This window comes from Zeus faber, assembly GCF_960531495.2.
Source record: "Zeus faber genome assembly, chromosome: 6".
NCBI classification, from domain to species: domain Eukaryota; kingdom Metazoa; phylum Chordata; class Actinopteri; order Zeiformes; family Zeidae; genus Zeus; species Zeus faber.
In genome coordinates this window covers 23237396-23251763 of record NC_137201.1, presented here as the reverse complement: position 1 = coordinate 23251763, position 14368 = coordinate 23237396, and the positions used below count along the sequence as shown (strand labels likewise).

General features: G+C 45.4%; 1 protein-coding gene across 1 annotated transcript in view; it reads left to right on the top strand.

Moving 5' to 3' along the window:
- Positions 1-14368, top strand: part of plxnb2b (plexin b2b) — a 127612-nt gene that overhangs the window by 79680 nt on the left and 33564 nt on the right. Inside the window, exons 6-16 of the mRNA XM_080002764.1 lie at positions 672-798; positions 2148-2307; positions 3241-3352; positions 3887-3998; positions 6307-6408; positions 7897-7992; positions 8652-8739; positions 9088-9254; positions 9694-9842; positions 11670-11784; positions 13162-13298. Of these exons, the coding sequence (XP_079858890.1) occupies positions 672-798; positions 2148-2307; positions 3241-3352; positions 3887-3998; positions 6307-6408; positions 7897-7992; positions 8652-8739; positions 9088-9254; positions 9694-9842; positions 11670-11784; positions 13162-13298 (1365 nt within the window). The remainder of the gene's footprint in view (positions 1-671; positions 799-2147; positions 2308-3240; positions 3353-3886; positions 3999-6306; positions 6409-7896; positions 7993-8651; positions 8740-9087; positions 9255-9693; positions 9843-11669; positions 11785-13161; positions 13299-14368) is intronic.

Sequence of the window (14368 nt, the reverse complement as noted above, 5' to 3'; positions counted from 1 at the left end):
AGCACTTATCTGCAATACTTTATTGAATACTAGAGTCGTTTTGTCCAAAAACCAGTTGTAAATTTGATTAAGAATTCTCTTTAAAGGGTGTAAATTTAACTCTCTGACACCTGCAGACCTGGGCAGTTGACTCGTATCGGCCCATATTTGAGTTTTGAAGCCATGCGTCTTGAAGCCGTGTATTTTACTGTGATCAGGCACAACAGGAAGAAAGGACAAACAAAACCAAAAGACAGGAGATCAAGAATCATCATGTCAGTGCCAAAAAGAAAGGATTGATGTCGGTCCCTGATTGCTGCAGGGGGCGAGCTTGTGTCCTCTTGGATACGAGCCAGTATTCTAGGTTAAAAAAAAACAAACAAAAGAACATTTTTTTTTTCTGTACACCATTTGTTTTTTTCTCTCTGCACACGCACATACATATACACACACACACACACACACACACACACACACACACACACACACACACACACCAACCTTGCCTTATATTGCCCGGGCATTGGGGGTGCTATTCATAAAAGAGAGCACCGAGCACATCTGTTACGTGAGATGGCTGGATTTGTTTTGTTTTCCGAGGTATTACGAGCGTGTCGGTGGGGATGGGGGCGGGGGGGGTGGTGAAGGAGAGGCGAGGTGGCTGACGGGGGTTGTTTATCCTCCGTCTGAAGGTGTACCAGGCGGTCCGAGTGCCGGCGGGCGGAGGCCAAGAACGGCTGGCTGTGGAGCCCCAGGCGGGAGTGTGTCAGGATCGTCTCCTTCCATCCCCCCAACCTCTCCTGTCAAAAGAGCCAGCAGGTAGGGAGCGGCCTCCCCCCGTCACCCCCCGGCCTCCCCCCTCCTGCTCTCCCCCCCTCCCTCCCCACACACACTGCCCCAGCCATCCCCCCTTTTTGTCTTTCATCACTCTCTCCTCCCCCCCCCCGACTCACTGTCTGTCCACATTTGGCTCACTCTTTCAATTCTCCTCTCTCTCTCTCTCTCTCTCTCTCTCTCGCTCGCTCGTTCTCTCGATCAACCTATACCAGGTTTCATGCTCAACACAAACTAACACACGCGCGCGCACACACACACACACACACACACACACACACTCACAGCTTGGATAATAAACTGTTTCCATTGAGAATCAGCACAGCTTGGCTCTCTCTTCTGTCTCTTTGCTCCGTATTGATCCATCCAGAAAACTCACCAAAAAAAAAAAAAAGACTTCAAACCAGTCGCTATTATCAGCGACTTGGGCTGATATGCCCACAGCACCTACCTCCTCCTTCTCCTCCTCCTCCTCCTGTCTCACCTTCACTTCCCGACAGTCTCTTCACTTCTCTCCCCCCCCTCCTGCTCCCCCACCTGGATGTCTGTCTCGGTATCTTTCCTGGCCTTGTGAAAGTGAAAGGAGATGCCGACTCAACTTCACTGATGCTCCTTTGAGCTGCTCGGATCTCCTGCTTGATTTGGGCGGGTTTTTTTTTTGTTTGTTTTTTTTTGTTGTTTTTTTTTTTTTGTTTTTGCTCAATATGCTAAAAAGTAAAAATAAAATCAAATAAAAAATAATAAGCAAAAAAAAAAAAAAAGACACTTGCGCCATTTCATGGAAAAAGAACATCATGTTTAACACTCAAAGTGTCCAAAATATGACTGCAAGGGCATTTCTTTGCACAATAATAAGTTTTGTTGTAGACAAAGAAAAGACCAGTAATAGGCGACAATGCACTTTTTTGAAGAATATATAACATGTAACATGACTGGGACTGGTCAGCAGGTGGGTTAGTCAAACACTTACTCTGGATGTATTTACTATTTATATACCGTTTATAATTTTTTTACCTATCAATTTACTACTGCCAAGTGCATTGATCTATCTGTTAATGCGGTACAGCAGTTCCAACAACCGCCCATTGGTAAATTCATATAAAGCCCTATTTCTGCAGCTGTTGCTGGGTAACTGTGACTGTGTAAATGAAAAAGTGTACGAATTTAAAATTTTCAGAAAGTGTATTTAACACCCTGCTCCCTGACACGGTTCGTTGTCCAAATCAAATGCATTTTCCTTTGAATCAGCGAGATGATGTGAGATGATTCTTTTTGATGTTGAGTTAATTTCACGTTCCACTGTATTATTATTATTTTTTATTTTTTTGGTCCAGGTGGAGATAAACATTCCCTCTCTCCCGTCCATCGGGGCTTCAGATCGCCTGCTCTGCGTCTTCTCCTCCTTCCAGAGCGACGGCACCATGTCCAACCACGGGCAGGTCACCTGCGCCCTCCCTGACCCCGCCCACATACCGGCCACGCCCGATGACCAAGGTGCGGATCACTTTTTGGACGGTGTTCCAGTTCAAAGTTCAAAGCTTTATTTGGCAATGCACAATATTACGGCCATCAGAATCAGAATGAGTTTATGCCATCCAGTGAATTTACATGTACAAGGAATATGTCTTGGGTATTATTTGGTGTGTACATACAGACGATTAGAATTTTAAAAACCTTGAGAAAAAACAGTCTTGGAATTTTTTTTTTTAAGTATGAAATAAAATACAATTATATGAAAAATTAAATGTATGAAAGAATAATAAAAAATAAATAAAATAGAAATTGACAAAAATACAAAAATTCCAGTAAAATACAAAACATAAATTGTCAAATGTATAAAAATATACAGAACGCAAATTTTATGTACAGGATAAGTTGGGTATGGTATGGGTAATAATGGCAATAATAATAATAGGAAAACAAGTTAGAGACTGAAATAAAGTTAAAAAGAAGAAGAAAATATAGTAGTATAGGAGCTTGTAGGACTGAACAACAGTGTGATAATCGTCAAGCACTCCAACCACCATTTTTAAATAATTAGAATAAATAGAAAACTCGCTGATTGCTCAAAGGACTGCTTTCGTTTTGCAAAGAAGAAAACGTAAAAGCAGCACCTCAAAATAATGACATGTCAGTGCATTGGCCACTAAAGTCCACGGTTCCTGGGTGCGGTGGGAAAACGAACCAAGAACGCCTTCTTTCAGGGGCCTTGAAGGTTCCGGGTCTAAACGGTCCCTCATTTAGTTCCTGTAGTTTGACAGGAAAGCGCTGTTATTCAGTACCCCTTCCCTAGAGCTCAGCATGTGGAAACAACAGAGAAAGCCCGGCAAAGACATCTGCAAACACCCTCACTTAGACGAGCGCGACGTGTGTTTCCAACAAATGTCTTCATCTTTCCCTCGTCCCTCGTTTCTGCTTCTCCGCCAGACTTTGTTGCGGTACCAGTCAAGATCCTCGTCAACGAGAGCGTGGAGCTCGCTGCCAGAGATTTCAAATTCTACAATTGCGCCGCGACAGTGAGGAGAGCTGAGAACACTCCGTGAGTCAGGACTCTTCTTAGTCACTTACCCATCGTCTGTGACATCAAACGCAGAGACGGCGGCGGCTCCGGCTATGACTGTCAACCTTGATTCCAATGAATCACACTTAGAAGCAGCCTCTCTCTCTCTCTCTCTCTCTGTAAATTGTGACGCATGACTGATGATGGAAGTGAGTGCACCTCTTGCATTTTCTCCTCTCTCCCTCTTCTCTTTTATTACCATGTGGGAGAAATTGCCTCAGTTTGGTTTTCATTAATCAAAAAATGAAAGTCGATTTGATCCGAGTTATCCCCCCCCCCCCGCACACAGGCACACACATGCACACACACACACACGCACACTTCACACTTTCCCGCATGTGGTTTCCTGTTTTCGGTGATGAATGAGCTTTGTTTACGTGAAGTTGCACAGATCCATTTCACTGTCAGCGACATGGATTTTTTTCCCGGCACTCTATGATACGTTTGCATGTTCAGACTCTGTTGTTTATCTTTGTGTGTGTGTGTGTGGTTGTGGATGTGGGTGTGTTGCAGGTGCATGTCGTGCGTGGCCAGCCCGTGGGGTTGCCAGTGGAACACAAGTGACCACACCTGCAGCGACTTGGACAACGCGGCGCTGGACCCCAGCATCATCAAGCATCGGCAGGTTGGTGACCGAAAGCGGCAGGTCCTCAAGCTTGGGGTTGCAACCCCCACGCGGGGTCATTTTGGACATTTCATGCATCAAATCCTCAGGGATGGGTCAATAGAGCTCAACAGTGAGTTTTCTGGAAGTGAAAATCTCATTCATATTCTTATATGATTGTTAGCGACGGTATAATGTCGTGCTGCTGTAGAAGCCACAAAGTCTGTATGATATCAACCTTGTTTGAAGAAAAACGTGTTTTATTCACAATGTCATGGAGAAGCAGTGCAACAATGACGGCTCTCACTGGTGGAGGTCACTGTTACCATGGTAATGTTTACTTCACCCGCGAACACCTCTGTCGGCTAGGGAGTTACTGTTGTCACTGAACTGAAACACGGTACACCGATCAGCCACAACATTAAAACCATCACTAATAACCACTAATATTGTGAAACTCCCCCTCATGCCACCAAAACAGCTCAGACCTTTTGAGGCATGGACTTCACAAGACCTCTGGAGGTGTCCTGTGGTATCTGGCACCAAGACGTTAGCAGCAGATCCTTTAAGTCCTGGAAGTTGCCAGGTGGGGCCCCCATGGATCAGGCTTGTTGTTCCAGCACATCCCACAGATGCTCCATCGGATCGAACCCTAACCCCGCCCATCCACATGATGTAGAAGAAAACGTGATTCATCAGACCAGGCCGCCTCCTTCCATTGCTTCATGGTCCAGTTCTGATGCTCACATGCCCATTGTAGATGCTTTGGGTGGTGGACAGGGGTCAGCAAGGACACTCTGACCAGTCTTTGCCTACGCAGCCCCATACACAGCAAGCTGTGATGCACTGTGTGTTCTGACACCCTTCTATCATAGCAGCATTTACTTTTTCACCAATTTGTTCTACAGTAGCTCTTCTGTGAGATCAGACCAGACGAGCTACACTTCGCTTCCCATGTGCATCAATGATCCCATGGGCGCCCATGACCCTGTCACCGGTTCACCTGTTGTCCTTCCTTGGATCACTTTTGGTAGGTACTAACCACTGCATAAAGGGAACACCCTACAAGACCTGTCGTTTTGGAGATGCTCTGATCCAGTCGTCTAGACATCGCAATTTGGTCCTTGTCAAAGTGGCTCAGATCCTTACGCTTGCCCATTTTTTCTGCTTCCAACACATCAACTTCAAGAACTGACTGTTCACTTGCTGCCTAATATATCCCACCCCTTGACAGGTGCCACTGGAATCAGATGATCAATGTTATTAACTTCACCTGTCAGTGGTTTAATGTTGTGACTTGATTGGTGTTTATTTACACACACAACACAAACTTAAATATATCAGAACTATTATAATGACAAAGGTTCAATTCAAGAACAAATGCACTAAACTATTGTCAGGTTGGAAGTAGTTGGAAAGGTATCATTTGCAGTGGTTTATGGCATGAGTAGTTCCTTCCTCCTTAGAATAATAATGTACACAGTCTTGTACCCTTGTACACAGTCAGCGTTTTTTTTTTTGCTCCGAATCATATGTTTTATGGTCACGTTCCAGCTGGTAGTTGGTTTGTTTGGTTCCAGGCTTAAAACTCTTGATAGAAGGATTTTCTGAAACGTCAAAGGAGTGACTGGATGGGAAATTCAGTTCCTGAAACGGAGCCGTTCAAAAAGCGAGCGGTCACTGTTGAGCTCGATAGGGAAGGAGGGAGTCATATACAGACCGGGAGGGGAAAAGGGGTCAAATGGAGATACATTCTGGTGGGATTATTTTGAAAAAGGGATCTGGTCCTCTGACTCTGGCTCTGACTCTGAGACATGGCTACGCTGATGGGATAACTTTTCACTTTTCTAAAATCCTTCATCAGCCTCAATCCATTGATAATAGGCCCAAGTATGAGTTCTAACACATATAAATAGTGGTGTTGGCTTCACAGTAATAATGATAATGCTGTCACAAGAATTGTGGGACCTAAAACGGGGATCATGGGCCAAGGGTCCTTTTCTTATAATGGGAAAATGCAAAACCTCAAACTACAGGTTATTTGACGTCGCAGCCTTTTTTATAAGTCTATCACAAAATGCACTTGGCTGTGAGGTGATGAAAACACCCTAAAATTACTGTAAGCTATATAATATTCCCCCCCCCATCTGTCTTGTGTGACAAATATTCGGGGCTTGACGGTATCAATTTACAAATCAGCAGATTTTGTCAGAGCTGCACTTATCTTTGGCTCCGGTTGAGAGTGGCCGTTAAGTGGTTTGCATATTTTAACGGTGGATTTGGATCTGATTGTGGGGTTTTTTTTTTTTTCTTTTTTTCTTTTTCTTAGGGCACCAAGTGTCCTCGCTTCGAGAACCCCGACCCCGTCCTCATCCCTGTCGGCTTTCGGAACACGATCAGCTTCGACGGCATCAACCTCGACCAGTACAAAGTATACCAAGCACATTTACTGATTCTAACCTACTTTAACAATATTTACTGTGTTTTATTTTATTTGCACCGCTTTAAACAAAAAGGAAATGATTCAGGAAAATAGAGAAGCAAAGAAGGAAAACCTGCAATATGCACGTTCTGTTAGTGGTATGCAAACTGTAGTGGGGGCGGGGCTTGTGAAAATGAAAGATTGTCAATGAATTTCAAGGTTATAAATTCAAATATTGTAGTAGTTTTTGTTTGTCTTAACTTGGAAGCACTGATTAGGCACGACTGTAATTAAATTTGATGAAACTTAATTTAAAGTGTTGAAATCTTAAACGATATTTCTCCTTCTCATATGATTTTTTCTCATTTAGATATATATTTTATGAAAACGTTTTGTTGAAAAATGGTTTCAATACCACTGTGTTGGGGTACAAAACGTGTTTCTTTAAGTTTCAGGTAGGTATATGGATAGATAGATGAAGGGATGGGTGATGGGTAGACAGGTAGGTAAATGGATAGATAGATGGATGGACGGGTGATGGGTAGACAGGTAGGCAGATGGATAGATGGATGGTTGGATGATAGGTAGACAGGTAGGTAGATGGATAGATGGATGGTTGGATGATAGGTAGACAGGTAGGTAGATGGATAGATGGATGGATGGATGGTGGGTAGACAGGTAGGTAGATGGATGGATGGATGGATGATGGGTAGACAGGTAGGTAGATGGATGGTTGGATGATAGGTAGACAGGTAGGTAGATGGATAGATGATAGGTAGACAGGTAGGTAGATGGATAGATGATAGGTAGACAGATAGGTAGATGGATGGATGGGTGATGGGTAGACAGGCAGGTAGATGGATAGATGGATGGTTGGATGACGGGTAGACAGGTAGGTAGATGGATGGATGGATGATGGGTAGACAGGTAGGTAGATGGACAGATAGATGGATGGATGGGTGATGGGTAGACAGGTAGGTAGATGGATAGATGGATGGTTGGATGACGGGTAGACAGGTAGGTAGATGGATAGATGGATGGATGGATGACGGGTAGACAGGTAGATAGATGGATAGACAGGCATGGCGGCAGCCCGAAGGGCGTGGGTAAGCCGCGGTCTGCAGACGGCGGCACAGGGAAGATAACTTCAAGTCTCGCCAATCAGCGCTGCCGGGACGCCGAAGCAGGTGTCTGCAGAGCCCGGCTTAACCACGCCCCTTGGTCTGCCACAGACATATATGGATGGATGGTTGGATGAATGGATAGACGGACAACAGATAGATGGTGGATGGATCGTTTATAGTGGATTGTATGTCTATATTTTTTCCATTTTCAAAGGATAAAAAATGTATTCATCGTTTTTTAGTTTTTTTTTTCCTCCGGCAGAACATCCTTGGACGTTCAATAGCACGTCCATTATTTTCCAGCACCCTTTTCAATCCGCGGGCTGCGCGTATCATTGTGCGGTGAATCCAGTGTCTTGTTCTGCTTCTCCAGGGCCGCACCCTTACAATTGGCACTGAACTGATGAGAAGTGTGGAAGAAGAGGTCGATACAGAAGACGACAACTACTACAGCTTCAGAGGCTTTGATGTCAGTACAGCACAAGTTCTCGTTGCGTCTCATTTATTTTCTTTCTCTCTGTATATACACTGTGTGCGTGTGCGTGTGCGCGTGCGTGTGTGCTGTATATACAATATGCTGGTTGTAGTAACTTTGCTTTTTGTCTGCTGAAAATGATTTTGTGGGGGATTTTCCTCAAACTATCTGACGTGTGGATCAGATCATTTCAGTGCCGTTGATCGTAGCTGTGCAGGGTCTAGCTCCGCCTAGTTTTTAAAGTTCCCGTGCCTCAGAGGTTGTGGGGCTTATAAGAAGGTAGGACACGCCCTATGCTTCGGTTTTAAAAATGAGTTCAGCCTGTCCCCCCCCCCTTAATGGTCAGACGGTCTTCGCTGGATCTAAATGGATTGTGAATTCTTTGTGTTTTGGTGAAACTCAAACACACAGCACAGCGCCTAGTAGCCCCAAGCTATGTTTTTTTTTTTTTTTTTTTTTTCTCCCTCCCAACAACTTTTTCTTCGGCTGAACGTCTGCCAAATAGAAGAGGTTTTTCCTTTTTTCTTTTTTTCTTTCCTTTGGCTCAGGGAAGCGACAGCCCACGGCCTTTTGAGAACAGCTTAACAGCCGATTTAACAGCCATTAATCACTGGATTCTGTATTAATAATTCATTTTCCTTCAAATCTCTTAGTTTGCCTTCGATAAGTCACCGGAGACCAATGTTCTCTTCTACGTGAAGGACAAGGAGTCTGGCAAGAAGATCGACAGCACGCTGAATGGTACGCTCTCACGTTTTAATGGGGACGCCTCACTTAGGAGGCCGCGCACGCGTGCACTCGGCGCCGGTATGGAGGAGGGCTGCAGCTGGGAGGGAGCCGGCTTTGATCTTAAATTGAAAAATTAAAAGTGGAATTGATTGTAATGGCTACATTATTTTCTAAAGCAATCCGATGCGATTGGACACACTTTGCCGGCTAACGTCTCACTTTGCAGGATCACACAGTTATTCGCCGGATCCCTTTGCTTTGTCCGTGAGCTCGACTCATTGATTCCCGCTTCACTTGCACGCCGACTCACGGAGGAGTTTTAACGATGGTGCCTCTTCGCGTTTCCTCCCGCTGTCGCAGTGACGCTCTACAACTGCTCCATGGGCAGGGAGGACTGCAGCCTGTGCAAGAACGCGGATCCCAAGTACAGCTGCGTGTGGTGCGCCAAGCTGAAGGCGTGCGTGTACGAGCGCCTCTGCACGGCCCCCGGCGAAGACACCGGGTGTCCGCACCCCCAGATCACCGACGTGAGTAGCCCGCCACCCCGGGCGGCCTGTCCTCGCCGGCCCGGCGTCCGTCATCGGGCGCGGTTTTAATGCCTTCGCTGATGAACCGCTTTTTAATTATAATTATTTTATTGAATTTTTTTTGGACTCGCGGTGCCGTTAGGGAGAGGACTCCGCCAAGCAGGTCCTTCCGGTCCGATGTGGAGAACCGCCGCAGATCGGATTGATTGTTCTGTTCTGGCAGTTAGTTGCTGCCGTCTAAATGCCACCGATAAGAGTGAATCCATAGAGCGGCTCATTACCCGTGTCGATGTGCGACACACACAAACACATCCGTACCACGAAACGCCTTGCTGTCCGTCAACCCAACACCGAGCCTGTTCCTTTGTCGACGGGCTGATCTGTTTGAATCTGAAATTTCAATCCCCAATTCCTCCACCCCGCCCCCTTCCACCCCCAGATCATCCCTCGCTACGGACCCATGCTCGGAGGCATCTCCATCACCATCCGCGGCTCCAACCTGGGCATCCACAAGGAAGACATCAAGAGCATCAGCGTGGTGGGCGAGCCCTGCATCCATCAGAAGGAAAAGTACTCCGTCTCCACCAGGTAATTACTCTGCCAGGCGCAGGGACACGCACGTGCATGCAGATGCTGTGGCTCTGCGTGTCCACCGGCATAAATAAACACACACACACACACACACACACACACACACACACACACACGCATACATAAATAAACACACACACACACACACGCATGCATAAATGAACACACACACGCACGCATGCATGCATAAATAAACCCTCACACCAATAAACCCGCTCACCCCCTCACTGAGGGCAGCCAGTTCCACACCGTATATACTGGACCGGCGTTATCAAAAACACTTGTCTGCTTTTTTCCACCTTTTCATCACGCTCCGTTATCAGCGTGATGGCGGAGTTCCCCGACCTCAAAGTATCGTGAGCGGAGATTTTAATGAGCTCATTATGCCCACGCTATCGATCCGGGGCGAGGGGCAGAACAGTCACGCCGCAGACTTTGGAGGTTGCCGGAAGAAAGTGCTCGCACAAAGCACAAAAGTGCAACCTCGACGGGCCGCACAGTCGGAGCTTGGGCTCTGCAACATGTGCCGTTTGTGATCTGGTTCTCCGTCGGCTGTTGAAAAGAGACGGACAGTTTCTCCTTTGTTTGTCGGCGATGTACGCGGCTCACTAATTGCCGCCGAAATGGGTTTGTACGGGGGGCCAGCGTCGCATCGATAACCGACGGCAGCGGCACAAACATAATCATGTCGTTCCAGATTAGAGATGTTGCTGAGCGGCGTCGTTGTTGTCGTCGTCGTCGTCGTCGTCGTCGTCGTTGAGATCCTCCGAGATTCATGAATGCGGAGAAGGCAGTGCCTGAAGCCTCAGGCGTAATTGAGTGATCGCTGCGAAGACGCATCTAATCTTTTTTTTCGCGGTGTAACCAGCGTACGAGGCTTTCGGTTCGGCTGGCATCACAAACCGAATGATCCGTTGGAGCGATCCGTTCGCGATAACGCCGGTATCATTTTAAATGTGATGAAAAAAATTAAAAAATAAGAATTTAAAATTGTTGTAAGAATGGAAATATTCCGGCTTGTTGACGTTAGGCATGGGCGTCTGTATTAATTCAACGTAAAGAGTGATGGCATTTTTACTCCAGGGTGCACACAGTTAGGTCGGGCAAATATGAATATGAAATTAATATTTTCATTTGGTTACTCTGCTCCGTTTGTAATCAGCTTAACTTGGCACGGCCGGCACTTCCGGTTTGTGGAAAGGACCCTGGGGCTGTAAGCTGTCCTCTCACGTGCTTGTAGCAAATTCTCAATACTACTACTTTGTGAATGTTCAGTTAACGCTTAAAAGAATAAATAGGTTTTTGTTATCTGAACATTAAACCTGTTGTTTTGACATTAACAGGGCTCACGCTTCCTGTTACCTGTGTCTAATTCTGTCATTATTATTATTATTATTTTTAATATTGTCATTTATCATTATTATCCGTCATATTGTTCAATTTTTAACAGATTTTTCTCATTGAAAAATGTTAATATAGTAAAAAAAATAAACACACTGATTTCCATATAAAAACAGAATTGTTTCTTTTGTTTGTATTTGTTTATAACTACTACTATAACTTTATTTACTGGAGCTGGAGTGTTTTTGTTTGACCCATCTGCTGATAAGAAGATGGGTCAGGTAGAGAGCCATGAATTTTCAAAGTCCAATAAAGGATCACACTTTAAGAAGTTAGTTTTAATAATTTGAACATTTTTAAAAAATCAAGGAAATTTCTCTGGCATTTCTACCGGCTGTATGGAAATCGTGTTGAGCCGTGACACCGCTGTGTGGTGAATTTTGTGAACCGTTCCACCCATCATTTAATTTTGCTTGTGTCCAGCGTGGTGTGTGAGATCGGCCCCTTGAGCCCCTCCGCGAGGCAGACCTGGGGCCAGGTGGAGGTGGAGGTGAAGGGAGGGAAGAGAGGAACCTCTTCCCTCTACTTCACCTACCAGGTAAACAAACACACACACATACACACATACACACATACACACACACACACACACTCTAACAGACACACACGCACACACACACACACACACACTAACAGACACACACACACACACAGATACAGTCACACACACATGCACGCACACTCACAGACACACACACACACACACACACACACACTCTCTCACTCACAGAGGCACACACACGCACACACACACACACACACACACACACACACACACACACACACACACACACACACACGCAGAGGTTGTCTGAGCACCTGCCCCTTTGCCCTATTTTTATCAGGCGCATTTTTTTTTAAATCGTCATTGGGCATCGTGCGTGGTGATGACCATCGCAGGCGCAAGGAGAATGCTTCCTCACGGGGGGTGGGTAGTAAAACCGGAGCTGGTCCGTGCTCCTTTTCTTTCCTAGCACCTGCCCCTTTTAACGTCTCTGTGCGGGCCTGCACACGCGCACTGTGGACACTCCACCATGCGTATGACACGCAATACGCCCCAACATACATGACCAGACTGCCATCCCATTACCTCTGAGAAGAAGCCACCTCACGCAGGTCCTCTCTTGGACTGAACTTCCAATAACAAGGAATATGCAACTTGTGGAAAATGATCTCGTACCGGAGCTTTTCGCCTGATTTGGTTGTTTTATAGTCTATATTATATTTTCCATTTCACCGCATCATCGAGTCCCTTATCGAGGAAAGCACAGAGGCCATTTCATTTAAGTGGAATGTCCAAACATAAAACCCTGATGCACTGGTAAATTAGGCATTCAGATGCTGTAATATTACAATTGCCGTGCACTGTATGATAAGACAGAATATATCCTATATATACTGTGTATATATATATACATATATATGCATTTCTCTTTAAGCAGATGCTATGCAGCGGGCCCCATTTTGCTCTAATACTTTAACAGGCTACAGCGCAGCTATTTAACTGGCTTTTCATATCCGCGGCTCTGCTAAAGCTTCCCCACAGGGGAGTACTCCGCCTAGCTGTTTGCTCAGCAAATTGAGGCACATGTGGTGAATGTGCACGTTTGTGCTTGAGAGAATGTGTGTGTGTGTGTGTGTGTGTGTGTGTGTGTGTGTGTGTGTGTGTGTGTGTGTGTGTGTGTGTGTGTGTGTGTGTGTGTGTGTGTGCATGTTTTTGTTATTCTGACAGTGAGATCAAGCAGGTGAAAGGAAATGGAAAGAGTGTGTGTGTGTTGTGCTGTGGCACATGTGTGTCAACAAAAGCATTCCTGTGGGCCCGGGGAGTGTGAACACTTTAACGGTGCATTGCTAAATTGTATATTTTTTATTCCTTAATCCTGTATCTGGGCTACCTCTCCACCCCCTCTGCCAGGACCCCATTTCGCAGGGGGTGCATCCCACCCAGGGGCCCAAGGCCGGGGGCACACTGATCACCATCTCTGGCATCAACCTGGACACCGGCACCAGGGACGACGTCCAGGTCACCGTGGGGAGCGTGGACTGCACCGTGTAAGGACCTAAATACTCTCCTCATCATGACCTCTTTCATTCATTTATCATCATTCAGCCTTTTTTGGGGGGCTTTTAGAAAATAACAAATTGACAGTAGATCAATTGCACTGGTTTAGAATCATTACAATAAAAAAAAATTAAGAACTGCATATTTATTAACATAGGCGGGCACGCACTCACGTGTGTCTGTGTGTCTGTGTGTCTGTGTGTCTGTGTGTGTGTGTGTGTGTGTGTGTGTGTGTGTGTGTGCGCGTGTGTGTGCGTGTGCGTGTACACTGTGTGTGTGTGTGTGTGTGTGTAAAAAAAAAAATATATATATACACACCCAGAATTTTGACTTTCAAGCCATCAAAACATCACAAAATACATCAACCAAAACACAACATTTAGCTTGGATGCAACTCAAAATGATGCTACAGAATTCACATATTCAAAAGAGAAATGCAAATGAAGAAATAAAATGATTAAATACAATACTATTATACTTTACTACTGTAAGTAATACATGGACACACACAAGCCACCAAGTGCATGTAAATGATCCAAACCCAGTAATACAACTCCCTCCTTACGGAATATTAGTTAAACATATAAACCCTCAACATTTGGAAAATGTCCCCATGTTTTATTTATTGTGTCCAATGAGTTAATTCCTCATTGTGACCTTGTGACCTTCTTTCCCACCGTGACAGTTCGGCTGCCGTCAAGGATGCGGCTCTCTAAATCGAAATCTGTAATATAAAGTTAAGGTCTCCAGCATATGTGGATGCTCAGAGAGCGCATGCCTTCCACTCACTTTAAACCCTGTGTGTGTGCGCTCCGTGTTCTCGGTAAATGTGATTCACCTGTGCAGTGGCGGCCAATGACCTGAAAATATGAATTATGCACAAACCTATTGGTATGGGATTCGCCGCCGTACGCACTGCAGCTCCTTATGCGTGAGCCGGCGCACAACTTCCAAGGTCTGGCTCTCTCTGCGGTACACCACCTCACCTAAAAAAAAATAAAAAAATCTAAAAAAAATCACATGCTTAATTTCTACTTAAATCAATTTTGACGATGCACTT